The sequence below is a fragment of the Peromyscus maniculatus genome, chromosome 3, assembly GCF_049852395.1.
Source record: "Peromyscus maniculatus bairdii isolate BWxNUB_F1_BW_parent chromosome 3, HU_Pman_BW_mat_3.1, whole genome shotgun sequence".
NCBI classification, from domain to species: domain Eukaryota; kingdom Metazoa; phylum Chordata; class Mammalia; order Rodentia; family Cricetidae; genus Peromyscus; species Peromyscus maniculatus.
The window spans coordinates 49,268,747-49,296,269 of NC_134854.1; the positions used below are offsets into that span (position 1 = coordinate 49,268,747).

The 27,523-nt window shown below is 41.9% G+C and overlaps 1 protein-coding gene and 1 non-coding gene across 6 annotated transcripts in view; both read left to right on the plus strand.

Annotated features, from left to right (window-relative positions):
* Window positions 1-25,308, plus strand: part of Trpv5 (transient receptor potential cation channel subfamily V member 5) — a 32,314-nt gene extending 7,006 nt beyond the window's left edge. The window contains exons 8-17 of one of the 5 annotated variants that reach the window (XR_013049739.1): window positions 1,094-1,306; window positions 13,463-13,549; window positions 13,686-13,762; window positions 14,621-14,786; window positions 14,979-15,045; window positions 16,800-17,068; window positions 20,384-20,490; window positions 21,173-21,502; window positions 21,669-21,827; window positions 21,918-25,308. Coding sequence is in view for 3 of the 5 variants with exons in the window: in XM_042274645.2 (XP_042130579.1) it covers window positions 1,094-1,306; window positions 13,463-13,549; window positions 13,686-13,762; window positions 14,621-14,786; window positions 14,979-15,045; window positions 16,800-17,068; window positions 20,384-20,490; window positions 21,173-21,470 (1,284 nt within the window). In the remaining 2 variants the exon portion in view is untranslated. Of the gene's footprint in view, window positions 1-1,093; window positions 1,307-13,462; window positions 13,550-13,685; window positions 13,763-14,620; window positions 14,787-14,978; window positions 15,046-16,799; window positions 17,069-20,383; window positions 20,491-21,172 lie in introns of all 5 variants that reach the window. The other 4 variants (XR_013049738.1, XM_042274645.2, XM_076566427.1 and 1 more) reach the window with 4 other exon arrangements.
* Window positions 13,953-14,025, plus strand: Trnak-cuu (transfer RNA lysine (anticodon CUU)). The gene has a single exon. It is a non-coding gene; the product is annotated as a tRNA-Lys (tRNA).
* Window positions 25,309-27,523: the final 2,215 nt, after the last annotated feature.

Here is a 27,523-nt window from a genome sequence, read left to right on the forward strand (position 1 = left end):
CACCTATGGGTTTCACACAGCCTGGACCAGCTTCTCCTACAGGTTTCACACAGACTGGACCAGCTTCTCCTATGGGTTTAATACATTCTGGACCAGCTTCTCCTATGGGTTTCATACAGCCTGGACCAGCTTCTCCTATGAGTTTCATACAGTCTGAACCAGCTTCTCCAATGGTTTCACACAGCCTGGACCAGCTGCTTTTCCTTAACACCCCCCTTGTCTTGCTCCTGCTTTTATTTCTTGCAGTTGTCACTCAGTTTCATCTGAAGAACAAGATTTTTCTGTTTTATGGCAGAAATAGATTCTCTGGTTGGGGGCTCCTTCAACTTCCTGCCCGGATTGTTGAGCGTATCTGGAAACTGTCTTTCTTCCTCCCTCTACCCTCAAGGATATTGGTTTGTTTTTTCTGCCGAAGAAGCCTTTCTGCTTTACTTGGCATTTCCTGGTTTTTCCGATGCTGGTTTATCCCATCCATGATCTTCTCTGTTTGCACCTTGCTGTTTGCTTCTCTCCGAGCACCATCCCATCTGGCTTTAACTACTGCCACATCCTTCCATCTTCTTCTGCTTTTTGCCAGTCTAACCATACTTCTAATGCAAATTGGACTAATGTTTGGAGTTCCCAATTGCTTTCTATTACATTTAGAAAAAAATCAAATTCCCTACTGTGATGTATGCTGTGCATCTGCACAGTGATCTTTGTTATTGTTTATTTCTCCCATGCAATTTCTATCCACTAATCTCAACAGATGCTCTCCTAGTCCCAAGCACATCTTACCCACAAAAGGGCAGTGGCTTCTCAGACCTTCCTTTCCTAGTGACTGCTGCTATTTGTGGAATGGTCTTGCCTAACTGTCCCTTCAGTCACCTGGCCACTATTCATCTATTATAGCCTCACTGTTGCTGTATGCACTGTGTTTACTGCTGTAAATACTTTCTCCATAGCACTAGTGCAAAATCTAGCATATAATGGAAATTGCTAGTTGCCTGTCAAAGAGATGAGTGACCGGCTGATGCCCTGTCATCTGGAAAGCCGTTCAAAACTCAACGCTGCTCACCGTGTTGTTCATTCTGCCCTGTACTCTTTCTGACAGGCTCGCCAAATTCTAGAACAGACCCCAGTGAAAGAGCTGGTGAGCCTGAAGTGGAAGAAGTATGGGCAGCCTTACTTCTGCCTCCTGGGCGCTCTGTACATCTTTTACATGATCTGCTTCACCACATGCTGTGTTTACCGTCCGCTCAAGTTCCGTGACACCAACCGAACACATTCTCGAGATAACACCATCATGGAACAGAAAACACTACAGGTAATTCTTCTTCAGCAGGATGACAGGGAATGGTGGCATGGGGTGATGGTGTTAGACACCATATGTATGCTTTCCAAAAAAAAAGACACTGTCTATGGGCCCAGGAAGTTGCCAGCACCTTGTCACTAATGTCAGAATTAGACAGGAGATAAGGGGCCACAGGTGGAGCCTCATCAGTAAAAGTGTTTGTCCAAGGAGCTACAAATTTTCTCTCAAAAACTTTTTAAATAAGTGTTTGGTGTTACCAGCTTTACACATTTGTGCAACTCCGTGTAATTTACCGAGGAGTTCCACTTCATAGTGGGTTGTCTAGATCTCTGTTGGAGACTCTTGTAGAAAGATGCTCAGAAGGGACAGCAGTTGAGTACAAATCACCTCTACAGCACTTGCCATTCTATGGTGTCATGAAGAGGTCTGGGAAGGTAAAGATGGAAAAAATAAAGGTGTGGAATAGATTAAAAATGATGCCAAATAGAGAAAACTCTTCTTTTGTTGTAACAAAATGCATAGATTCTGATGAGTAGCTTTGGACAGATGTGGTCAACCAGTAGAATACCATTTGGGGGGTTTATTTATGAAACCCTGAAGTTTTTGTCCTGGTGCCTTAAAATAGTCTGCAAAAGGATAAAGAGGTAGGATAAAAGGGAAAAAAAAGAAATAACTGCAAGCTGAGTAAGAGCTGGATGCTGGAGATTATGGTCTATACCAGTGACTCTTGGTCAAATGATCCTTTCACAGGGGTCACATATCAGATATCTACAATACAATTCATAACAGTAGCAAAATTACAGTTAGTAAGTAGCAACAAAATAATTTTGTGATTGGGGGGTCACCACAATATGAGGAACTGTATTAAAGGGTCACAGCATTAGGAAAGTTGAGGACCACTGGTCTGTACAGAGACCATAGGAAGAGTTTAGCACAGGTAAGAAAAGGAGTGATTTTGTCCCAAAGAGAAGATAAATTTTATGTAATCAAGAAGCAAAACATTGAATTTGTTGGGTTAGATAAAAGTAATACACAAACAGGGACAAGAACCCCAAAACCAGGTGAAGATACTCTACCTTTCTTATTTCTAATTTTATATTTTCTCTCTTTTTCTATATCATCTACTTATCTCTTTTTTATATATATACACACATATGTATAGACACATACATATATATATATATACAGAGAGAGAGACACACACACACATTTGTGTTTGTATGTATACAGAGCATATGATATATAAAATAAATGAGTTACACTTATGGTCTTACTATATATAGGTACTATGTACCATATATACGATACATGTATAATTAATTTGATTTTAATATGCTATATTATTCAACTGTAAAACTCATTCTGAGAGAGAAGAGAGGAGAGGAGAGAAAGAGTGATAGACGGAGAAGAGATCAGAGAGAGAGGGAGAGGGAGGAAGAGTGGACAAGGCAAGAAGAGTGGAGGAGGAAGGAGAAAGATTGCTTTATCACAAAGCACAAAGTAAATGATGATACTGCCAGAATATCAGAGCTAGATACAGGTTCTCAGAGGAAAATTTTTTCCCTTGCCTCCATCTGGGTGTGAAAGTTCTGACGAAAGAGAAGCAAAGAGACGTTTAGGAAAAGAGAGTGACACTAGCGGTGATTAGGAGGTTGAAGCAAGTGACTAGTAATGGAGAAGATGTAACCATGGACAAACAGAGTAGACAGGCTTTCCCATGATCTCTGCCCCTGTGTCCTCCCATGTGTTCTTCCCCAACCTTCGTCTCACACTAATACAGAGATTACACACTGGCGATACACGTGAGGTTCCGCCCTACCTACACTTCGGTGATGCTGAGTAATTAAGGACGACTAAGTCTCACGTGTCTTTCTCATTGGGGCAGGATGAATTATGCATAAACACACTTCTTTGACTCGGGTAGTCTAAATTATGTTTGAACAATCTCTTTCCTTTGCCTCTGGACTGAAAATAGCACAATTATAGCTAAGTGCCACGACTATCCTTCTTTCTTTTCCCTTGTTCCTTCTTTCTTCCTCCTTAACATCTTTACTCTTTTCCTTTTTGCTTAAGTCTGTCATTCTGGACAAAATGGAAGACTTATTAAATATTCTTTTCTTGGCAATGGGGCAAGGAGTAAGAAGGTCAAGGATACAGCAATAAGGGATTTAGATAGCTATTGTACATCAATGAATGGTGCCTACTCTTTGCTGTTAATCTTTAAGCCTTGGCGCAGAGTTTCTAGAATGTTCTGTTTCTAAGTCAATTTGAATAACATGAGAATTTATCACCATAATTTGGAATATTCTGCTTTTGCATTGCACTGAATTCCTTGAACAATATGAAATTCTCTTTTTTCTACTTATATACTACTTGAAAGCCTCAGAAATACAAAGGTATAAAAATATGCTGTCTAGACTTGAATTCAATTGTGGATCAATTAGTTACCTCAGGAAGCTTTTGCTCAAATACATGAATACTTAATAGTCAATGACACTAATAGTGCTGGGAACACAGGGCTCTCAGTTACCCCGAGACTACTTTTGTGGACCTTTTAAGGTCTATGGAAACCACTGGGCTTCAGGACCTTAATGAACCATTCTAGCCTCATGTGTGGGATTTTTACATGGAGCTAATTTAGTTCCACTAAGATTTGGGGGTGTCAGAGTGACCATGTGCTTTATTGTTCAGCCATAGAGTTCAAATAATTGAGAAGTTCAAGGCTTGGCAGCTTGGCTTCTTGGATTTTAATACTAACTGAAATTAAATAGTTGGGTGACCATGAGTCAATCTTGTCACTTTCTAGATCTGTGTATGGTAAACAAGACTACGTGTGACAGGCTTGGGAAGCTAGTAAAAAAAATACAAGTCCTTGTGCTACAAGCCAGACCTGCAATTTCAGAACTAATGAAGTAGAGGCCTGGCCTTGGTCTTTTAAAGAAACTCAAGTGACTAATATTCAGGTAGAATTGAGAACTATCAGATTCCATCCTGGAAGTTTGTTTTTAACTTCCCAGTCATAGTGTCACTTTGGTCTTTAGTGTACTATTCATCGTAAGAGTATTGACTAACACCCATCATTACATCTGGACATGGTTACAGTTAGTTTAGCATACCTGTTTCCTAGCACTCAAGTGGCTTGCTTGATTTTATATACAGAGTACCACTCTGTAGCAGGAATCTTAAAAGTTCTTATTAATAAAATCAAACCTGAGGCGAGTTATTGGGGTCCATGCTGGTAGATCAGAGAGACAGAACAAGCCACAGCTATCTCACCTCGCCGGATCCTCAGCTGGTCTTGTCTCCTCAGACTGGAGGCCTCTGAGTCCTCATCCGGAATGGGTCTCAGTTGAATTACTGCTCAAAAGCCTGAATGCTCAACCAGCCAAAATCTTCTTGTTTCTGGTCCTCACGCCTTATATATCTTTTTGCTTTCTACCACCACTACCTGGGATTAAAGGCTGGCTTTCTGGGATTAAAGGCATGTCACCATGCTTGGCTATTTCCAATGTGGCCTTGAACTCACAGAGATCCAGAGGGATTTCTATCTCTGGAATGCTAAGATTAAAGGTGTGAGTGCCACCATTTTCTAGCCTTTGTTTCTAGTGGCTGTCTGTTCTCTGACCCCAGATAAATTTATTAGAGTACACAATATTTTGGGGAACACAATACCACCACATTTCCTCTCTTTTTGTCTAAAATTAAAAAAGCTTATAACTAATACAAGAAAAACTATCTTCAATAAGTATATGCAATATACAGTCAAGATTACATTAACAATGTCTAGTCCATTAACATTTGACAGATCAAGACAAAAAACTCCATTATATATATTAACAATGTCCAGTCCAGTAACATCTGATAAACTCAGACCAAAAAGTTTTCATTACTTATCTTATTTAAAACAAGTAGTTCCTTTTTAAAAGTAGATTCCATAATCTCCCTTTTTATCTTATCATATCCATATTCTCTCTTTTTTCTTTTCATAATGCATTCAGTAGTCTACCTTTTGTCATTTTTATATCTTCCCCTTTTTCTTCAGTGTAGATTCAGTGATCTACCTATTTATCCTATTATTTATCTTCTTTCTCAGAGTAGATTCAATGATCTATCTCATATCTATATTCTCTTTTTCTTTTTGCTTTCTAGGGGTGAAGATATCTTTAGGGAATCTTGAAAAGAAAATTTTTGGGTTAATTGTCAAGTCCTGTATCATTTGTCCAGTCTCTGCATAATAGAAAAGTTCAGGGCTTGTCACAAGTCCTTGTTCAAGTACTCTGTCAGGCTGTATCATCTCAGCTAGTCATCTCGAAATTGTCCTGACCAGCCTGTAGTCCAAAGTCGATCTTTCAGTGTGTTAATCAGCTTAATGGCTTTACCATAGTCCTTGTGGAATCATCATTGTGGAGTCCTGTCGTCTTTTTTTGAAGATTTCAAAGTCACTGTTAGGCGTGGTCATGGTTCACTGCAGACTTTTTTTTTTTTTTTTTTTTTTTTGTGCCTCCTCTGTGGTTTGGAGCAATCATAGTCTGATAAATGTCTGTCTCTTGGAACCAAGAATGTTCTTCCCTAGAAGAGAAAATCTTCACAATTTCTCCCCACCATTTGTCTTGCCAAACTTTTCCAAACTGACCTTTGCCGATGCTTTTTTGTAACACTATGGTCCTGGCAATTCTTCTCTGAACCAGCAGCAGTAAACACTTTGTCCCAGGTAGCAGCATCACCGCAGTCACCAACACGATGAGAAGGAGCTGGCAACGTGGAGCAGTAGCCACTGCTTCCATGGTCCCACCACTGTTTGTGGCTCAGTCCGGGCCAAAGCTTCTCCCAAGCCTCCTAGGCTGGCCTCAAACTCGGGATCCTACTGCCTCTGTCTCCTTCAGCAAATCCTACCGGCATGCGCCACCACAACCGGCTGAGTGTAGCTTGGGCCTGAGCTGGGCCTCACAAGGCCACAGGCAAACAGCTTTTTCATGAATTCGTAACACGAACGTTGGGCGCCAGATATTGATGTAACCAACCGTCTTATTAAATAAGAAACACAGAAACAATGTAAAAGAGAAAGCCGAGAGGTCAAAGCTCAGAGCTAAAATCTCACCCTTCTGCCTGCGGTGTCCCAGCTTCCCGAAAGAGACCTATTTCCTGTCTGTTCGTCTATTTATAGTATTTTGTTCTGCCTTCTCATTGGTTGTAAACCCAAACACGTGACTGCCTCGTCACTGTCTGAATGTACAGCCCCCTAGGTCTTAAAGGCATATGTCTCCAATGCTGGCTGTATCCCTGAACACACAGAGATCTATGGGATTAAAGGCGTGTGCCACCACCGCCACACTCTTGCTATGGCTCTAATAGCTCTGACCCCCAGGCAACTTTATTTATTAACATACAATCAAAATCACATTTCAGTACAATTAGATTACCACCACACCACTCTAGCCAGGACCATATAGCAAGATTATATCACCCATCTACCCATCTATCAGCCTATCTATCTATCTATCTATCTATCTATCTATCTATCTATCTATCTATCTATCATCTGTCTGTCTGTCTATCATCTGTCTGTCTGCCTGTCTATCTGTCTATTTATCTATCTACCTATCCCTTCTGTCTCTTAGAAAAGATTTTGTCAAGTTCTTCTTTGCTGCTGTTTCCTTGTCTTAGAACTATTTAAATACATCATTCATGAAATAAATAATGCTAAACACTAGTGTGGGTACTAGAAATTCAACAACCATGGTCTGAGCAAAACACAATATTGACAGTATTCTTGTTTAAGAATTTATAGATTGATGTACATTAATCAAAAAGGCATATAAATATGTTTGATTAAAAGTTGCTTATCACTAAAATTTTACCCAAAGTAAAAAAAAAAAAAAAAAATGGGCACAGTGTTAAGATAGCACATAGCAGGGGCCTGGTTCCTTTGTGGGACAAAAAAGGATTATAAAGAATCCTGTGCCCTGAGCTTAGGTCAAAATGAAAAGAGAATTTTGGGCAAGGAGAACACATATACACAGAGCCTAAGGCAGGGAAAGTCTCTTCAGTGTCTGGGAAACAAGACTGATTAAAACACAGAGAACTGAGTAAGGTGCTACAGACAAAGCTGTGAAGGCAGATCTTCCCCAATTTGTATAGGGTGTTTCGGGACATATTTGGGGTTAATGATCATCTTCGAATTTGCAGGATGCTTGGAATTTTAAATATGAAAATAACTCTGCCAGAGTGCCCTGCTTCTCTCTACACAGGCTAGGTAAACCTCAAACTCTTGGCAGTCCTCCTGTCTCAGCCTTCTGAGTGCTACAATTATAGCCTTTTCCTACCCCAGCTGGATATAATGATGAGCATTAATAAAAATCCTCATGCCAAACAGTATACCAGGATACAAAACAGACTAGAAATGACTAAGAAACTATGGAGATACCAATCAGGTGCCTATTATAGTTACCAAGCAAGAGAAAATGGTGAATTGGCATAGTGATTTCATAGGGAGGTGGTGAGGAAGAGCTGGCATCAGGAGATTTAATGAAGGTAAAATCATCATTTCTTTGTGATGAATGTGGAGAATGAGGGGGGAGGACAATTTTAGGAATTATACATGGTTTCCTATCTATTTTAAATCATTGATTTGGCATAGTCAGTGTGATGATTCCATATGCCCTTCTCTATCTTAAGCTCCAGGCAACCCTAGCCACATAGCCCTTTGAAAAGCCATCTGATCTCCAATTCTGTACAATCCCTTGTTCAAGGCTTCTAATCAGCTCCCTGGGGAACAAGCATCCCAATTAAAGCCAAGGAAGGAAAGAAGAGAAACAGGGAGCCTGGGAGATAAAAATAACTTCTACCAAGTGCTTAGATGTGTACCCTGCACGCACTTGTCAAGCTTTGGAGACCCTGTTAAGCTACCTGAAGTTTCTGGCAGTAAATGTGTGGAATGCAGGGCAAGAAGACTATGCGTTGGGTAGAATTTTTTGTGTTACACGGAGTCCTCATCATCCAGAGTGCCCACCCCTCCCCCTTATTCTGTGATCAAAATATTGGAATGGATCTTAATCTTCTGGGGCTAATTTCTGTAGTTCCTTAGACACACATACTGCTGTTTTATAATTTAATGTCTCAGTGAATCCCACTGTTCCACATAGTTGAAGTGCAGAGCGGAAGATGAAAGAAGTTGACCAGAGGTTCTAGGAAATGGGCAAAGGGCAAAGGGAAAGGATGTTGGCCAGCACTTGCCGTGGTGAGCCAAGATTGTGAGTTCTGGGTCAGCCTGAGCTCTCTAGTGAAATCCTGTATTAATGACAAATCGAAGCATATCAGAACAAAATAAAACAAATGTAGTGGAGGTAGGGGGCAAAACCTTTACAAGAACAACTCACAAAGGAGTGGTCACTGTTACCTAATGATTTCTTGGAAGAGAGGAAATTTCCCAATCAACCTTCCTGAGAAAATACAGAGACTGGGTGATAAACTCTGAGTGGGTGACATTTCCTGGGAACAGGATTCTACTCTCCTAAGGCCAGCAGCCCTTACCTCAGGATACAAACCATGAAAACCTATAGGCCTTCTTAAAGAAAAACAATGAGTTGACATAAACTGTCCTGGGATCCTACTTTGCCTTTGTGTTGTGGTAAACACTTGCCGATTAACACTTGACAGTCCTGTTTAGGAAGCTCTGCTCAATTTAGAAAATCAGAGAAATCCTCCATTAACTGCCAGTGGGGCCCTTTGTAGGTCTAATGTGGGCAGAGAAAATCAAAAGTGTGAACTTGGATTTTCAACCTGTTCCTGTGCTCTGGGACGATCATTACTGCTGACCTTTCTCCACACGGTACATGTGAAGCCCTTCCAGCTCACTGGTGGCTAAAGCTCTGCTATGCCCTCTCCTGAGCATTTTATGCAGAGAAGTCAGCTCATTAGGATAGCTTGTCAATGGGGTGTGAGGGACAAGGGATCTGGTTACTGACAATTAAATCCCAGGTTATCACGGCTCCCAGGCTGTTAACAATTCCTAAAATTCTAAGCCATGTGGAAATGCATTAAATTCTGGTTATTTGTGGGAAATACTTATTTTTAGAGGAGTGGAGTGCAGTTTCTTTTATGTTTCAGATGACCTTGAGCAAGGACTCTGGTAGTCTCAGAAGAACCCCGTTAGGTACCATCTTTTCAATTGGTCTGCTTCCAAATAGATTTCTCTATCCCCACTTACTGATTTATTTCCCTCTTCAGCCTGCAGCTTCCAGGGAACGCTGTTTCTCTGCTGTTTCCACAGCCCCTCTTTCTTCTTGCCTTTCTTGCTAAATGAATACTTTCTCACAATGTTGTAAACTGTGAATAAAAAATAGGAGTAAGATGCTAATGTCCTCCGGGCGCTCTAAGAGATGTGGAGAACACAGACACTTCGGTGCCCTAGCTGAGGTCTATAATCAGAGCAGCACCAGGTGCCCACAGGGGACACATCTGAGCTCACTGCAGAAGGGCATTGAAGGAGATCCCAGACGAATGTTGGCCTGACCTGAATCCTGAAGCACAGGAAGGGTGAACTAGACAGATGTGGTGTCAGAGGTTTCTTAAGGGAAGAGTAAGTCCTGTTTTAAGGCCCGGTTAACAGGACACCATTGGTATGTAATTAGTCCACACACAGCATAAGAACACAAGACAGAGGACAGAGCAGTGAGTTTGGTAAATCATGTTAGTCAATCTAGGCTTTACATTTGATTCTTCTCTCACAATGGACACTTTTAATTAAAAGAACACACACACACACACAATTTTACAAATCAAACAACAGTGCTGGGTGTGACGGCAGCCTCACCTGGAATTCTAACATTCAAGAGGTAGAGGCAGAATTTGAGACTAACCCAGTCTATACAATGTGTTCCAGGCCAGCCAAGGGTAAGACCTTGTCTCAGAAAACAAAACAAAAACAAAAACAACAAACAAAAAGAATCAAATCAAACAAAATAGCAGTTACATCCTGGCCTGCCACTCTTTCCCATTCATGTCTCATTCCAGGGGGATCAACCAGGTTTTACCCTTTCTCAGAGGATCCCCTGCTTTTAAGTCTGTTTGTTAATCCTGTCCAGACACTATGTAGTGACTTTCTACTCTGGTAAGTATTTAGGGAACATTCTCTCATACCATCTGTGTTTTTAGCCTGAAGGCACTGGACAGCTAGGAAAGGCATGAAAGAGAAGTCATTTGATAATGTTCACATTTCCAAAAGAGTAGTCTCAAAGCTTGGAGGAGAGTGGAATACAGGGATGCAGGAATACAGGGATGATGAAGATGATGGACAGCACTGTGTTTGCCTAAAGGCATGAGGTCCTGTGAAATGAAAGAAAATGAGGCATCAAAAGAACAGGGAGGCTGAACAATCAGGAGTTGAGACTGAGTGACTGTGTAGCTTAAACAGTTTACCAAGCACAACCTTGATCCCCAACCCTTTTTTTAAGAACCACAAATCTAAAGAACTATGAATTAGATGCTTAATTTAGGCAGAACATCTGGAGTACAATCCCTAAAGAATAAAATTCTGAAACTTAAAAAGGCAAATTCATTATTTGTCTGAGTTTAATTCTAGGGAAGCTTAGGAGAGTTAGTTAAGAGTAATGAGAGTTAAGAGTAAAGAGTAATGTCTCATCACTTCCTGAGAAATCAGAGATGTATCATTGAAATCTAAGGTCTCTGCACTTTTAAAGCACTACCATTTTCTTAAGGCCATAAAAATAAACGTTCTAAATAAAAAGAATTTCGTCAGTATGAAACTCTTCAATCAAAGGCCAATGCTTTAAGTGCCTAAAACAATTATTGTTATGACACATTTCAGAGAGAGAGAGAGAGAGAGAGAGAATAGAATAGAATTTTTTGGAAGACAACAAAACCCCTTTGTTTACTGGTCTTGAAGAACAGGAAGAAGCGGACTCACAGAAGACCCCGTACTCTGTAGCCTGATTTAAGGGAGGGGACTCTGGGAGAAAGGGCAGCCATATCATGCTTGCAGTTTCTGGATGCCTATCTGACTGGTGAATTTGTGCAGGGCAATGTCTCCGTGTAAAGGAATCTGCTGAATGGGAAAAGAAGGGCTGGTGGAGTTGTGTGGGGAGCCCCAACAAGGGAGATTGGTCACCTGTTTTGCCCACAAGTTTCTTGTTTTTCATTTCAAGTAAGCACATAGATGCTGTCATTGCTTCATTGGCCTCTAGGGGCGCCTGATCTTCATAACTCTGTGCTATCTTCTGTCTTGAGCGTAGTGCTCACAACCTCCTGCTCCCTTTCTTTCAAAACAAAATCTCAGGTTGTCCGTACTGGACTCAAATTTATTACATAGTCAAACAATGGGCTTGAGCTCCCAACTCTCCCGAATTCACCTCTCCGTTGCTGGGATTTGGCCTTGAATTCACAATCCTTCAGCCTCCACCTCTCGGTTGCTGGGATTACAAGCTTTTACTACCATTCTTGGTTGGGCGTCTCTTCTTAATGGAAACAAGCAAAAGTTGATGGCATTGCCTAGACCAGTGGTTCTCAAACTGTGGGTCATGACCCCTTTGGGGGATCAAATGACCCTTTCCCAGGGGTCACATAAGACCATCCTGTATATCAGATTTTTACATTATAATTCATAGCAGTAGCAAAATTACAATGAAAATAATTCTATGGTTGGAGGCCATCACAATATGAGGAATTATATTAAGGGTCACAGCATTAGGAAGGTTAAGAACCACTGGTCTAGACCCATTTACCAAGATACAAAATTTCAAAAGGAAATTTGACAAAATTTGTACAAGAACAGATTCACTTGTCTAATTTCTGCATTTAAAGTTATTTCTAAATTTAATGTGTTTACTGTTTATTTGTCCACTTACCCACTGTCTAAAAATGAATTGGCATGGTATGCTCTAAGAGACAGCTGCAATGGACACAATCGATAGTGAAAGGACATGTTCTGTGAACTGAATTTCCATGGAGAAGAAAGTGAATTCATATAGTTGCAAGGAATGAGGGTAAAATAAGCAAACAAACCAAATTACCAGCAAACAAAAGACTCTGGGGCAGGCCCAACACTGCTTTAACTTGCTCAACTCAGATGTATAATTCCATGCTGAAATTTTCTGTACATAAATTCCCCACCCCCCAGAAAAAAGCAGTCCAAAAACTTTTTTGCATTCATTCAAATGAGGTCATGGATTCTCAGTAGGTAAGGATCATGCATGAAGAATTCCATTATCAAATCTGCATGCTCTTGAAACAGGATGGCCTTCAACCCACCTTGACCCCAGGAATATCTTAACTTCTCAGGATAATCAGGTTCTTTCCAGAAAACCAAAATCCATATCTAGGCCCATTTCTACCCTATTATGAATTGCCAAATCAGTAAAACTACAATACTTATTTCTAGGGCTTTTTTATGGTTTAAAGTACACTCCAAAGGCAACACCTACTGTGACCTTTACACTATCTACAGAAAATAAGCATTAGGGTTTTCCTCTTCCAGATGAGAAGCCTTATGATCAAATGTCTTCAGTGCTTCAAGGTCTCATTAGAGCTAGTAAGTTTTGGGCCCATAGTAGCCCCTGAATTCTGAGATATGCTTACAATATGTTAAAAGTGAGTGGAAGTCACAGTGAGATTGGAGCAGTTGGATTCATTCCACGGCAGAAACCACCATCACCATGTCCTAGTCTCTCTTACCCATTTGGCATGCTTTGTTGTTTTGTTTGTTTTCTTCTGTCATTTCATTAGACAAGGTTTCATTATGTAGCCCAAGCTGGCCTTGCATTTATGCTCTGTTGTTTCATCTCAGTCTCTGGATTGCAGGCATGTACCACCGTGCCCAGTATTTTATTTGGTCATTTTGGTGCTTTGAAATGTTGTCTCAGTTGCTCAATACATATGGAAATTGTTACTCAGAACATATATAAAGGAGGCAGCATTGCCACAGACTAGATCAAGTCATTAGCATATAACATTATTAGAAAACCTTGGACACGTAAACCCACGTCCTGGTCCCAGAATTAGCCAGGGTGGAAATTACAATGGGGTAACGTTGATAGTGATAAAAAGAGCCTTCCCTTCTCTTGGACACAACTTGACAGCTTTAGACAGTAGGCACCAAAGGTTATACAACTCCTCACATTAAGAAATATTTCTTGTTCTGATTTCCTTTTGTAGGAAGCATATGTGACTTACCAAGATGATATCCGGCTGGTGGGGGAGCTGGTGACAGTCATTGGGGCTGTGGTTATTCTACTTCTAGAGGTAAGGAGCAGGGGAGTCTGGGATAAAGCAATCTACCTAGGTCCCCTATTGAATTGCAGTATATATATATATATATATATATATATATATATATATATATATATATATATATATATGCTTTATCATCCTTCCCTAGATCCCAGACATCTTCAGAGTTGGTGCCTCTCGCTACTTTGGACAGACAGTTCTTGGGGGACCATTTCATGTCATCATGTGAGTGTCTTCTTTCAGGCCCTGATTTCACTTACTAGAGTCTTACAGGTGTACCGTTCCCTTGCTGAGACCTGGATATGACCTGGGGGTGACACTTCAGAGATTTCTGCCCAGTGGATTTTAATCTTTGGATTTATGTTTTATCTGTTAAGACTTAGCCTGAATGTGTGGGTAATTCTAAATGGACTGAGCCTGGCTAGCTCAGTCGGTAGAGCATGAGACTCTTAATCTCAGGGTCGTGGGTTCGAACCCCATGTTGGGTGCCAAATGTAGATGTATTTCTAAATGGTTTTATTAAATAAGAAACAGAGCCAAATGCAGAGTTAAAAGCCCAGAGATCAGAGAGCAGTAGCCAAAAGCTGAGACCACCTTCTTACCACCCATTGCTGCTAGCGTCCTTCCCCTGAGAAAGAGACTCTGTGTGTTTGTCTTTTCATTGACTTTCTGTTCTGCCTTCTCATTGGTTGTAAACCCAATCACATGACCTCCTTGTCACTGTCTGTCTATACAGACTTCCAGGTCTCTATGGTTTGTAATGAGATTAAAGGCATGTGTCTCCAAGCTGGCTATGTCCTTGAACACACAGACTATGCCTGCCATGTGATCTGATTAAAGGCATGCGCCACCACTGCCCAGCTTCTGCTATGGCTTGCTATTAGCTCTGACCCCCAGGCAACTTTATTTATTAACATACAAATAAAATCACATATATTAATAATATATTAATCACATATATTAATAATTATTAATAATTAATAAAATATCACCATAGGTGCTAGTCAAGTCTCTATCATGTTACAGTAGATCCAGAATATTCCCAGCTCATGCCTCACTTTTTGCTTTCTGCTCTCACTCCAGCATCACCTATGCCTCCCTTGTGCTGGTGACCATGGTGATGAGGCTTACCAATGTGAATGGGGAGGCGGTACCCATATCCATGGCCCTGGTGCTGGGCTGGTGTAGTGTCATGTACTTTGCCCGAGGATTCCAGATGCTGGGCCCCTTCACAATCATGATTCAGAAGGTCAGTGCTTCCCCAAACCTCCCTCTGATTAGGATACAGGACCTTCATAAGTGGGGAAAGCTGAAAAGAGAAATGCTGTTCAGAGCCGAGCTGGAGGCATCATGGGGACATTCAGATCTGTTAGCAACAGCTGCTCGGAGACAGTGGAGAAAGAGTCACCCCATCTTTCTTCCTCTTCTTTGTTTCCTGTAGATGATTTTTGGAGACCTACTACGCTTCTGCTGGCTGATGGCTATGGTCATCCTGGGATTTGCCTCAGGTAACAGCACTACTTCTAGACTGTTGGAGGCAGATCTTCAGTAAGATGACTCTCGTCTCAGTTCACACTTTCACTTGGTTTTTTTTTGTTTTCATTTCCTATTGGAAATTGAGTCTAAAAGCACACTTTTGTCCATAGAAAGGAACCATCCAGGTTGGCCTGGAAGGTAGACTCACGAGTTCTGAGCCATCAAGATTCATTTTTGCTAACTGTGCCACAAGCCCCTTAAAGGAATACTGGAGAAAGAGAGACATCTAACACTGAAGAGTTGTAGATATTTTAAATACTACCTTGGCAAATAGGGACAAGGCCATGTTGAACTCTGTTATGTTTACAGTTCAGAAGAAGAAATAGAAGGCATGCAATAGAACAGAAAGTGCCCTCTTTCTATATGTAGTCATTTAAAGTATGGAGAAAAGGGAAGGATTATAGAAAGGAGGTATATGATGAGAGTTTGGAGAGCCCGAGACATGGCAGAGAATGCAGACAAAGAAGAGCTGTGATGAGAGACCGAGAGAATGGAGACAAGCAGGTGCAATGGGGAGTGCCAAGAAGCAGAGAAAGTCCAGCACAGGAAGGAAAAGCCAGCTGAGAGAATCGGGGGAGCACTGGCAGGCACGAGAGAGTTTGCACTCGTAGGAAGAAGGCCCAGGTCTGATTCATGAAAAACTTGCAATTCTAGCTCAGTCTTCTGTGTCTTTGACTGGTCACCCATTAGAGAAGAGGATGTACAAGAAAAATGATCTTTGAAGAACCCTGCCCCATCATTACAGAACCCTATCACTATCTCTAGAAGCTTCTCTGTTCAATGAGGTTCCCCACAAAATGATAGATTAAATATATATATATATTAGGACCTTAAGTGTGTAAGGATCAAACTGACGGTCTGCATGGAGTGCTCTATCCTGTGAGGCCCGATGCAAGTTCTCTTCCTTCTGCCTACCCTAAATTTACTTGCCCATAAAGTGCTTACCCATATACAGACTGCAATTAGGAGAAGAGCACTTATTTCCTGAAGATGTCCTACATCTCTGATCCCCTAAATGATCACCCTGCACTTGTGATTTTACTTAAAGAAAAGACTCTTTTGTATGCTCTTGGGACCACCTTGTCACGTATTTCAGTACCATACAGAAAGAAGCCATTTAAAGGGCCCTGTGCTGTTGTAAGGATCCAGAATAGCCTGCCATGTGGTAGGGTGCACACCAGTGAGACAGCTTTTCCATGATGGTCAAAGCTCGCCTAGAGTGATGGGTGGTTTTCTGGAAGTCTTGAAGATTAAAAAGTGCTCTTCTTTTGGCCTTATCACATGCTCTGCTCTTCAAAGTCATAGGAGATTCAATACATTCTTTTTTTTTTTTTTTTTGGTTTTTCGAGACAGGGTTTCTCTGTGTAGCTTTGCGCCTTTTCCTGGAACTCACTTGGTAGCCCAGGCTGGCCTCGAACTCTCAATACATTCTTTTAATGACTTACCTTTTAAATATTTGGTTTTCCAAAAGGTAATAATCTGTTAGGCAACTTATTGTGCATATGTGCACACATATAATTCGTTGTGTTATCATTACCCAGAACAGTGAACTTAGTCAGGATTCTTAGGTTTAGCCAGTTCTAAGGTAATATTGTAGACGCACAGTCACATGTTCTTGTGTATAAACTGATGGAGATATATAGATCAGAAACAGAACTAATGGTAACTAAGTCCATACTTATTGTGACAATTTCATTCCCCATCTGCATCTTCCTGGGCGGAGCAGCCTTCTGTATCATTTTCCAGACAGAGAACCCAGACAGTCTGGGGGAATTCTCCGACTACCCCACAGCACTGTTCAGCACCTTTGAGCTTTTCCTCACCAACATCGATGGCCCTGCCAACTACAGTGTGGATCTGCCCTTCATGTACAACCTCACCTACTCTGCTTTCGCCATCATCGCCACCCTGCTCATGCTCAACTTGTTCATCGCCATGATGGGGGACACACACTGGCGAGTGGCCCAGGAGAGGGATGAGCTCTGGAGAGCACAGGTGAGTCCATTTGTGTTGCCCTTGCAAAGGGGCAGGAACTGAAGGGAAACATCACGGTAGGATGTGTTCGTTGTGAACCACTCTTCGTGGAGTCCCAGGACAGCCCCGCGAGGCTACTGTTTCAGTTATACAAGCCTGAAGCATGTATCGATGGGGTGGAGGGTCTAAGCATGCAGTCGGGGTAGTTACTATAGGTAAAAAAATGTAAATCCGGGAGTCTGAATCCACAGAGAACAAGAATATTTTGTTTTTATATGATGCAGTTTATAAATTTAGAGTTTCTTTTCTATTAGGTTCTATAAATCCCTAAATCCCTATTATATCTCTTCTTTGTATCACAATAAGCTAATCAAATACTAGAGTTATGAGCTATGTTCCAAAGACTCATAGGTAATTGAGCTGCTTTTCAGCATAATTATGTATCTGTGTGAGAGTCATTCAGTATATTCTTTAGTCTAATTATGACCTTATTATTTTGTAGATTTGAGTAAGGTTTCAGAGAATAGAAGTTTTCCATACTGTGAAAAGTTTATTATCAGAAGCATCCGTATTACAGTGAACTAAACCCTCTGTTGCTGTAATTCTACTCCTCAACTTGAGACTTTTCCTCCTATCTATCAGAGAGCACATATCTTTCCACATGAGTACTATATAAATATCTGAATATAACCAATGTTTACCCTTCAGATAATTATATAGTGTGTATGTGGCAAGACTCCTCAAAAGCCTGTTATATGCAGGGAAGTGTCTAGGAGCTGGGACACAAACACAGCCATGAAAGACATAGGAGGTCCTCCAGCTGAAGTGCCAAGCTCTGGAAAAGACAGACACTAAGTAAATCACTTCATGGAAGGCTGAAAACTCATAGAAGTAAAACTGCTACAGAGAAGTACGTCGTGCTAAGAAGATATGCAACTGAGGAATTAAAGTAGAAAGTTAGGAAATGCTTTTATCGAGGGAGAAATGTTTAAGAGAGACACTAAAGATGGGTAGGACTAGCTAGCTGAAGAGAATAGTGGAGAGGGTACAAGTCAGGGTTTATGTCAATGAAGGGTGTGTGACCACCGAGAGAAATAAACCAAACCCAAGCAGCTTTTTGTAAGGAGTTGGAGGTGGATGAACTGATCCTCATAACTGGGAAGTTTAAAACATCAAACTAGATTTGGATATCTGTCTAGAATCCAGTCTTTACCTTACACATCCCATCAATTTCCCTGTTCTACCCATTCAGCCTGACTCTCTCTTCTAAGACAAACCACCCCATGCTGACATCTTCTAAGAAGCTGAAGGCACCTGAGGGAATAGGGGCAGGGTACACATTTTTTTCACAATTCTATAGGTCCCATTACAGTTGCACCCTCTGACTCTTCTGACATTGTCCAACAATACAGGCTTTAAAAGAATGCCTTTGGGCTGGAGATGTAGCTGCATAGAATCTTGCTTGCCTAGTGTCTTAAGGTTTCTATTGCTGTGAAGAGTTGTGAAGGTTGCCATGACCATAGCAACTCTTATAAAGGAAAAACATTTCACTGGGGTGGCTTACGTTTTCAGAGGTTTACTCCAGTATCATCATGATGCAGCATGGTGGTGTGTGGGCAGACATGGTGCTAGAGAAGGAGCTGAGAGTCCTATATCTTAACCCACAGGCAACAGGAAGTGATCTGAATGTTATACTAAGTGACACTTGAGCAAAGGAAACCTAAAAGCCCACCCCCACAGTGACACACTTCTTAAAAACAAGGCCACATCTGCTCAAACAAGGCCACACTTCTGAATAATACCACTCCCTATGAGCTTATAGGGGATGATTACATTCAAACTATTATACCTAGTATGTCCAAGGCTAGGGGTTGAATTCTCTATATCTCGAAAAATAAGATTAAAAGCATGTTTGGCCCCAGACAATTCATTCTAAGTTCCATGGGACTGTAACAAAGTTTAGGTGAAAGGCTTATTTTTGAACTTAAGACAAGGTCAAGTGCTGCATAGTAGAGGCCAAAGTGGCAGTAAGAAGGTGAGGTCCCCTCTTCTCCAGTCTGTTAGGAAGAACCAACTAACTGTGCAGCCCCATCTACTCTAACCAAGTGTCAGAAAGTAGTTAGATCACAGTCTAGACAAAAAAGATAGGCTCTGTTGTCAGAGTGAAAGGATCAAGGAAAGGCTAAATGAAGAATAACCATGAGGACTCATTTCAGAGGAAAGAGGGCTAGCTATCCAGGAGAAGAGAACAAAATGATTGGAAGGAAGGTGGGAGAGAACCTGGTACAACAAAGGGACCAAGAGAAGACAAGACAATGAGGGAGTGTAGAAAGACGTGTCACAGAGAGCTGGATGTGTTAGGAATTGACAGCTCCTTCATTAATAATCTCCTGTCCCCAACCCATCTGGACTGCACACTCTACTCAAGTCCGTTTGATACTAGAATAGTTCCTGATGTGGTGGGAGCGGTCAAGTCCCAGAAGAGGCTTCTTCTTATTCTTCTTATGGAAGAAACACTACTCACTGTCACTAACATGTGCAATGGAGTCAGTTTGTCAACCAGATGCACAAGTGGCCACTCTAAACTCACAATCAACCATCACCCTTGGATCTTTGTTACACGAATGAGCTAAATTCCTTAAAAGTAAGGTAACAACACTTCTCATTTTGTTCTGTTAGTTCTTTGTGTTGCTGGCTTTAGAGAGGCATTCCGCTTCGGTGAAATCATTTTATATTGCTTTGGTCACTCCACGTATTACGTATCCCTCCCAGTTTTGTGTAATGGGCACATTTGATAAGCTTGATGTCTGTTTCATCTAGCCAACTAATGAGGTCAGGACAAAGGACAGAACATGGGACATACTACTAGGAACTTCCTTGCCAAGTACACAGACATTAATCAAACCTTTTCCTTCTTAAGATATGGATTTTTAATTTGTTAGGAAGTCCATGAACTGGAGCTGCCTTGTTTCATTTCTGACTTCATACAGATTCCATTTGATCATTTTATTTAAGTCAATGCCATTGGTCTGAGCTTTCCTACGGGAGGTAGGAAGGAAATCACATTAGTTTTGAATGACTCACTTTCTGTGAATATGAATAATAATATAGAACTCATTGTTCTATTTAAAAATATCCTCTGTCCTGTTTTGATGAGATAACCAGGTTAGCATGGTTCTGGGACAACCTTAGATGTGGATGAATGTTAGCTCTTAGCACTGGCCTCCAGGGTCTTCCTTGAGCAGATTGGTTTTTGTTTCCCCTTTTGGTGGCCTTGGTGTCTCTCTGTCCCTTGTGGCTCTTTCTCAGATCTTTTGCTACCTCGTCTCTTTCCAGGTTGTGGCCACTACAGTGATGCTGGAGAGGAAAATGCCTCGTTTCCTATGGCCTCGATCCGGTATCTGTGGTTATGAGTACGGCCTGGGGGACCGCTGGTTCTTGCGGTGAGTGACAGTTTGTATGTGAAACCTGCAGGTGGAATCTCTGAGATGGTGAGCAACCAGGAAATGTCATGGGATTGCATTAGTCTGTTGTTGGGAGAGTGGGGGAGGTGAAGTGTCAGTGGGGGAGGGGGGAGTTAGAAAACAATAGCCAGCTGTGTTTACTACAGGGCAGTGGTGTGTGAAATGGTATGCGTACAGACATGTAAATGCTCAGGTGTGGATATGGGTTGTCCATTTTTTTTTTTTTACTTGTGTCTACTCATGTTACTTCCTTATCCTCACTTCCAATATACTTTGGCCTTGACTCTAGCTTCTTCCTTCATGGACAACCCTTATTATCCCCTGACCTGGCTCTCCTCACCCCTCACTGGTACACCTTGAATTGGATACTGGAAACCTCATGACACGCAGATCTCTTTATTTTTTTTTTTCTCTCATGTTACCACATACAGCACAGCCTTCGTTCCATTACTCTCATAGTTGACTTCTTACTTCTCTCACCTCATTATCAGGTTAACTTTCACTCCATTCTCTTTTGGCCCCTCCATTCTAGATGCTCTTCTTACTTTACTTCTGGTCCCTCCTTCTATTTCCCAATATTCCATTTCCTCCATGTTCACCTCTGCTTCTCTCCATGACCCACCTTCCTCAGCTATCATGAGTCTTTTCTGTTTCCTCCCAGAGTTGAGTACCACCATGACCAGAATCCTTACCGAGTACTTCGCTATGTGGAAGCTTTCAAATCTTCAGACAAGGAGGAGGTGCAAGAGCAGCTATCTGAGAAACAGCCTTCTGGGACTGAGATTGGGACTTTAGCTAGAGGTTCTGTGGTCCTCCAAACACCTCCTCTGTCTAGGACTACATCCCTAAGCAGCAGTAGCCACCGTGGCTGGGAAATTCTCCGTCGAAATACCCTGGGACATTTGAATCTTGGACTAGACCTTGGTGAGGGGGATGGAGAAGAAATCTACCATTTCTAAAGAGGATCCTGCTACTTTAGAACTAGCCCCAGGTGGGTCAAGGTGTGGGAAGAGAGAGGGGTAGGGAGGAAGAGGGACAGAAAAAGGGAGAGATCTGGTTCTGCAAGAATCTGACTAATGGTTGTGAGTTGTGGGAAGGTATATATAAAATATTCTTTAAGGGGCAATATATCACCCTTCACATTTCATCATTTGTAGAGACGGGCAGTGGTCATCTATTGTACATACCTTTTGGATTCCTCTAAAGCTCATATTTTGAGAAACTGGCAACTGAGGACATGAAATGAGGACACTGACACCTTTGATTGACATCTGGATGATCTTTTTTATGCCTCGAACAGAAGAAGACAGAAAGCAGTAAGCCAGGAACTTGCCTGATTCCACAATGCTTCATGTGAAAAGAACCATCATGATGCTAAATTCCTTCCTTTTCTTTACTCTCCTTAGGACTCTCTGCCCAACTAGCAAGCAAATCCCAAGTAGAAAACTACAAGAAGAAAAATTCCTTATCCTATTGCCTTTAATGCTTTTCTTATGTCAAAAGTATATATCATAAAAATTGTCGTTTTAACTACGTTCACTATAAAGTACATTCAGACTATTGTATAAGCATCACTACTATTCATCTACAAAAGTTTTTCATCTTCAGACACTGGAACTCCTATCCACTGAACAATACCTCTCCGCTATTCCTTCTCTTTAGTCCTCAATAACCATCATTTTACGTCCTGCCTAGGAATTTATTGTAGGCACTTTATCTAAGTGGAATTGTACAAGGCCAGTTCCATTGTGCTTGCCTTGTTTCATTTTGTATAATAATTTCAAGGTTTCTTCTATTATGTAAAGGTATCAGCATTGTCTTTCTTTTTAAGACTGACTGTACACACACCTCACTTTGTTTATCCATCTGTCTGTCAAAGTGTATTTATGGGTTTTCCTATCTCCTGGTTATTGTGAATGTTGCTGCTAAGAAAATGAGAGTGTGCATGTCTATAGAGGTCCTTGTTTTTAATTGGTGTTGGTGGGGTTTATATGCCTAGAAATTGAACTAATGGATCACATGGCAAACCCGAGTTTAATTCTTTAGCTAAATTATCATACTGTTTTCCATAATGGCCTTCAGCATTTTATAAATCCTGGTAGTGGGTGTGAAATGCTATCTCATTGTAGTTTTGATTTGCTTTTTCTCAAAGTCTATGGATATCAAGTCTCTTTTCATGCTCTTACTTATGGAATAGTTTTTATCAGTGTACTGCATTCTTCTTTCCAGAGGCTCCGAGTCTGAGATGTTTGCATCTCACTTGTATCCTGATATGTTTTGTGAGAGCTGAAGCATATCTTCCTTTGTTTGAGTGGTCCAATCAATTCTTCCATAGGACCTTCTCTGCTCTATTTTTTAGGTGATCCTCTGTAAGTTATCATCCTTGATCCTGAAAGCACAGGCTCCTGTTTTTATCTTGAGGATGCCATGATCCACAACTTTCTCCCTTTACTTTTATACTGTGCTGTGAAGTGAACAGCACTAATGCTGATCTGACCATTCCTACCTGGAGGGAAACTTTGGGCCAAGTATCCAGAGCACCCATTACAGAGGTTGATGTATAGCCTTTTCCTTGTCTCTAATGCTTATGTCTCATCTCACTCCTATCAACATCTCAGTCAGAAAGCTGAGTGTGCTGTTGGAAACAGAGAACAGATAAGTAAGATTTGGAAATTTCAGACAAGTGTATTCCAATACACATTTTCAAAGCTGTATGCCCAACAGTGAACTATCACAAAAATGTAAACATACCTTTGGTGGTATGGAACTTTACAGGGCCAAGTGAGTCATCATGACTCAGTTTTATTCTCTTTCACAGTGGAAGCAAGTCCATCTTCTGTGTAGTTAAACTCCATCCGTGTTCTAAATGGTTCCAGATCCAGTTGCTTTTGTGTTTTCCGACGCCCTGAGGGAGCCATCCCTGCATCTTCCGGCCCTTCTCCCTTGTGTCATCTGTGACCTCTCCTCCATCACCTCTGCCAGCAAGCACGCTGAACTCTTTAAACACCCTCCTTCCAAACCACCTCTCCCTTCGACAGCTGCCCTATTGATCAAAGCCAGACTTCTTAAGAGTTGATTCCATTATCTACTGGCTTCCACTGAGTTCTCAACCCTTTGTGATTTGATCTGGTCTTCTCCATGCTACCGATTCCACTCTTGTTATCTCCCTGAAGGTAAAGCCACTTAATCATCTCAGGTTTTTTTTTTTTTTTGAACTCTATAGAATACACCAGACTATTCAACACTCTTACGTTCCTACCACTCTGGGTGCTTTTGTTTTACCACTCCATGAAGTAATTTTGGCCCACTGGGGCTCTTTGTTTCTCATTACATAGGCAGTCCCACTTACTACTGTAGATTGCCACTAGTAGATGACCAAGCTCATGATTCAGAAGGGCCTATTTCCAGCTCTGCCCTGTCTTCTGAGCTCCAGGCATGAACTACTTAGATGCTCGACTATTAGACTTGCTCTACTTGGGTATTTTTTAGACACCTCCAGCTCAACGTGTCTCAAACTGAGCAGTTTTTCCTCCTTAGCAAACCTTCTCCTCTACCAGTATTCTCAACCAAGTTAAGTGTGAGGATAACGGGCCAGATTGCTTAAACCACAGCTCTGGGCATCACCTTTAATACTCTGTCTCAATTCTCATAGCCAGCACTTTCAACACCAATGGATAGAAAGTCCATTACTTTTCTTTAGAGTAACTAATTCTAATTAAACACAAAAAAGAATTTTTCTACCACTGTCTCAGTTCCTTATATATTTTTTCTCTGGTAATTACTAATAAAATTTTGTTATGTGTACTCCCAAAGATATCCTCAATGTGACCAAGCATTTATATGAGCACATTTCTCTTAAAAATATCCAAGTATGATATATTAGAAAAGCAGTTCTTTTATTTCCCCATGAGATATGCTGTAAAGACTAACTTCATATCATTGTAACATTAGAAAACACCCTTCCAAAGCAAAGTGTAATGGTGTACACCTACAGTCCCAGAACTCAGGAGAGAGTGGCAGGGACAGGAGACGTGTACATTCAAAGCTAACGTGGGCTATACAGTGAGATCCCATTTCAATACTCAAAGAAGCAATTAAAAACTTTGTTTCCCCTCTTCATACGGTTGCCATTCTTCTAAAATAGGCCACCAACATCTTACTTCTGTGTGACAGGATCATCTTTCTGCCTGCTCTGTTTGTACACGGTCCTGGTCTTCTCCAGCCCCTAGTCTACACTAGATCCAAAATGTGTTCGTCAAATGCAACCTCTGCCTCCCACGATGGTCTTTGGTAAGCCAGCTCCTGGCCTGAGCTGTGACAGCTGCTGGGGGGGGGGGCATCTCTCTCCCTCCGAATGTGATTCATCAAAGGAACAATTTTTATTTCCTGGGTAGTACTTCTCCCTTTTGATGTGACTTTACATATTTTCTTACTGTCTGTGCCCATTCTCCTTCAATCTTTGTAACTTTTTATTTATCTTATTGTCCTCCGCTTAAAGACATCTGGGGTGTGTGTGTGTGTGTGTGTGTGTGTGTGTGTGTGTGTGTGTAATCCCTGATCTAGAGGGAAATTAGAACATGCTCATTTTGTTTCTAGATCATTTATATTTTCTTTTGTATGTTATTGATCTGCACTTTATTACACTTATTTAACATCTGTTTTTCTTACTAGAGAGTAAGTGTCAAAAAGGCAAAACAGTGTTCATGTTATTCATTATTGTGTTCTCAGAACCTTGTACAATTCCTGGTACCATGTATTATGAAATAAACATTCATTAACTGAACCTATGAATGATAGACTTGTTTTAAGTTTTCCTGGACACACACACATTTTGTTATTCTGTTTTATTTTTCTTCCCTCCTCTTTCCTTTGAGTGAGGCAGTAGTAGAGATGAGCATAACAAGAGTGGAAAATTCTGAAAGGACCAAAAAAGAGGAATTGACTAGTGGTAATTCTTTCGTGAACTTAAATATACTTCTATGTAAGTATGCACGCGTGTATGAGAGAGATAAGGCAGGGGAAGGGAGGAAAGGGACAGTAGGATCCCAGGGCCCAGGGCTTAAAGGAAAGAAGAGGAGATGTGAGGAAGAAGGGGAAGACTCCCACAGCAGGTCTCTGGATGGAACTTTTGGAACCTACCCGTGTGTGATGCCCTCTGTGAGAAGCATTTGGGTGAGCTCCTTGTTTTCCAAGTCTGTCCTCCAGGCTCAAGAGGAAGAGAGAAAATACACAAGGACATCCTGGTACCGCCCTGCAGATGTAGCAAATTCCCCATGCACTGAAGGGTTAAAGCCGGGAGCAGATGTTCCTATGCTTCCTGCTTTGCAGAGACAGCAAAAGGGGCAGGAGTGGAGAGTAAGAGAAACCCTGCTGTTCTTGCCTAAGGAACTATCCCAGTAAGACTGCAAAGGGCTCCCATTTCCCCCTCCTGCCTGGCCCCCTCCTGGCTCCTTCTGAAGAGAATACAGGAAGTACTTACTCCTGCATATCTCAGAGGCCAGAGGCAGGGGAGAGATGAAGATGGTTTGTTCCTACAGGTGTCACTGACCTTAGAGAGATGCTCCTCTCAGATGTTTGCAAAGTGTGTTCCTGCCTTGACCAGGCTCTGGTGAGGAGGGCGGGCTGCACTTGAAGAATGGTTGTCTTCAGTGTTGAGGTAACAGGCCAGAGGTCAGCGTGCCTTCAGTGGGGTTGGTGTACATACAGAAATGCAAGACAAAAATGTGAGGGACTAGAACTGAGAGAGATGGAGAAGAGAGGAGGGAGAGACAGGAAAACGGGTGGCTGGTTAGTAAGACCCCTGAGTAGGGTGCGCTTGGCCTAGACTAGGGAGAGAAAAGGAGCTGGAGAGAAGAGCCAAGCGTTGGTCCTTTTGCCCCCTGAGGATGGCTGTGAAAAACTGAGAGAACACTGTGATGTGGGGTCATGAATTATTTACCACTCTATCCCAGACACACTTGTTTCTTGAAGAAAAAGTGAAAACTGTGCAAGGAAAGGAACACTTTGACCAGGTGACGAGTAAGAGTCACCCCAGTGGGAGAGGTTCAGGCTGTGGGGCCCCCATCTCTGTGTGGCATTACAGCCAGGCAGGAGCCACCTGGGAAAGGGCTGGACACACCTTCTTGACTCTGCTTGTAGGCCTTCTTTGTCATCCCAGAATGGAGGAGGCGGCAATTAGAGCCAATTGGGCCTGAGGGTGCAGAGGCTTAGGCAAGGCTGGGCTGCAGCTGGAAATAGAATGGGAGTCTGCTTCTGCCCAAGCAGCGACAGGTAGGAGGATTCTGCCTAGTGATTCCAAAGGACCAATGTTATCCAATAAAACCGCCCCTCATTCCCTGCCTTCTGGAGCCGCACTCCTGACACCTTCCTCGCCCAGCTATGAAGTCAACTGTGGGGCTGACAGAACGTTTTCATCCCAGCATCCTGATTCCTTCTCTGAGTCCCAGGGTAGATTTCTCTGGCGAATGACCACCTTAGGTCCTAAGCCTATCTCAGGTCAAACCAGGAAGCAGCTTCCTCCTTTCTTGTCCCTGTGAAATGAGCCCTCTCCAGAGCTGGGTCCTTCAGGGACAATACACTCAGGAATCGATTCAGTTCTAACCCCCAGCTCGGCTAATGGGATTAGCTGGGAGAACTTGGATAGGAGTCAGTGATCGTCTTGATTTCTGACTTGTCTACCTGGCACAGCCGTGACGACAACATAGCAGCATGCATGTGAAAGCGTGCAGGCTGAGATTTTATGATACCAGGAGGCACTGCAATGTCTTGGCCTGTGCCTGGCTCTGTCTGTTCTTACTTTCTCTCTCTTTCTTCAGCACCCAGCTGCCTCCTAACTCGGGGTGAATGAGGTTTTAAAAGGATAAGAATAAGACAAATATCAAAAAGTATCATGAAAATGTCTGTGACCCTTTCCCTCTAAGCCTTTCTTGAGACCTAGGGTTAAAAACTGTAAACCCCCCCCCCCCCCCCGTGACTGATTAGCTCCTCTAGGGACTCCTTAGACTCCAGACCT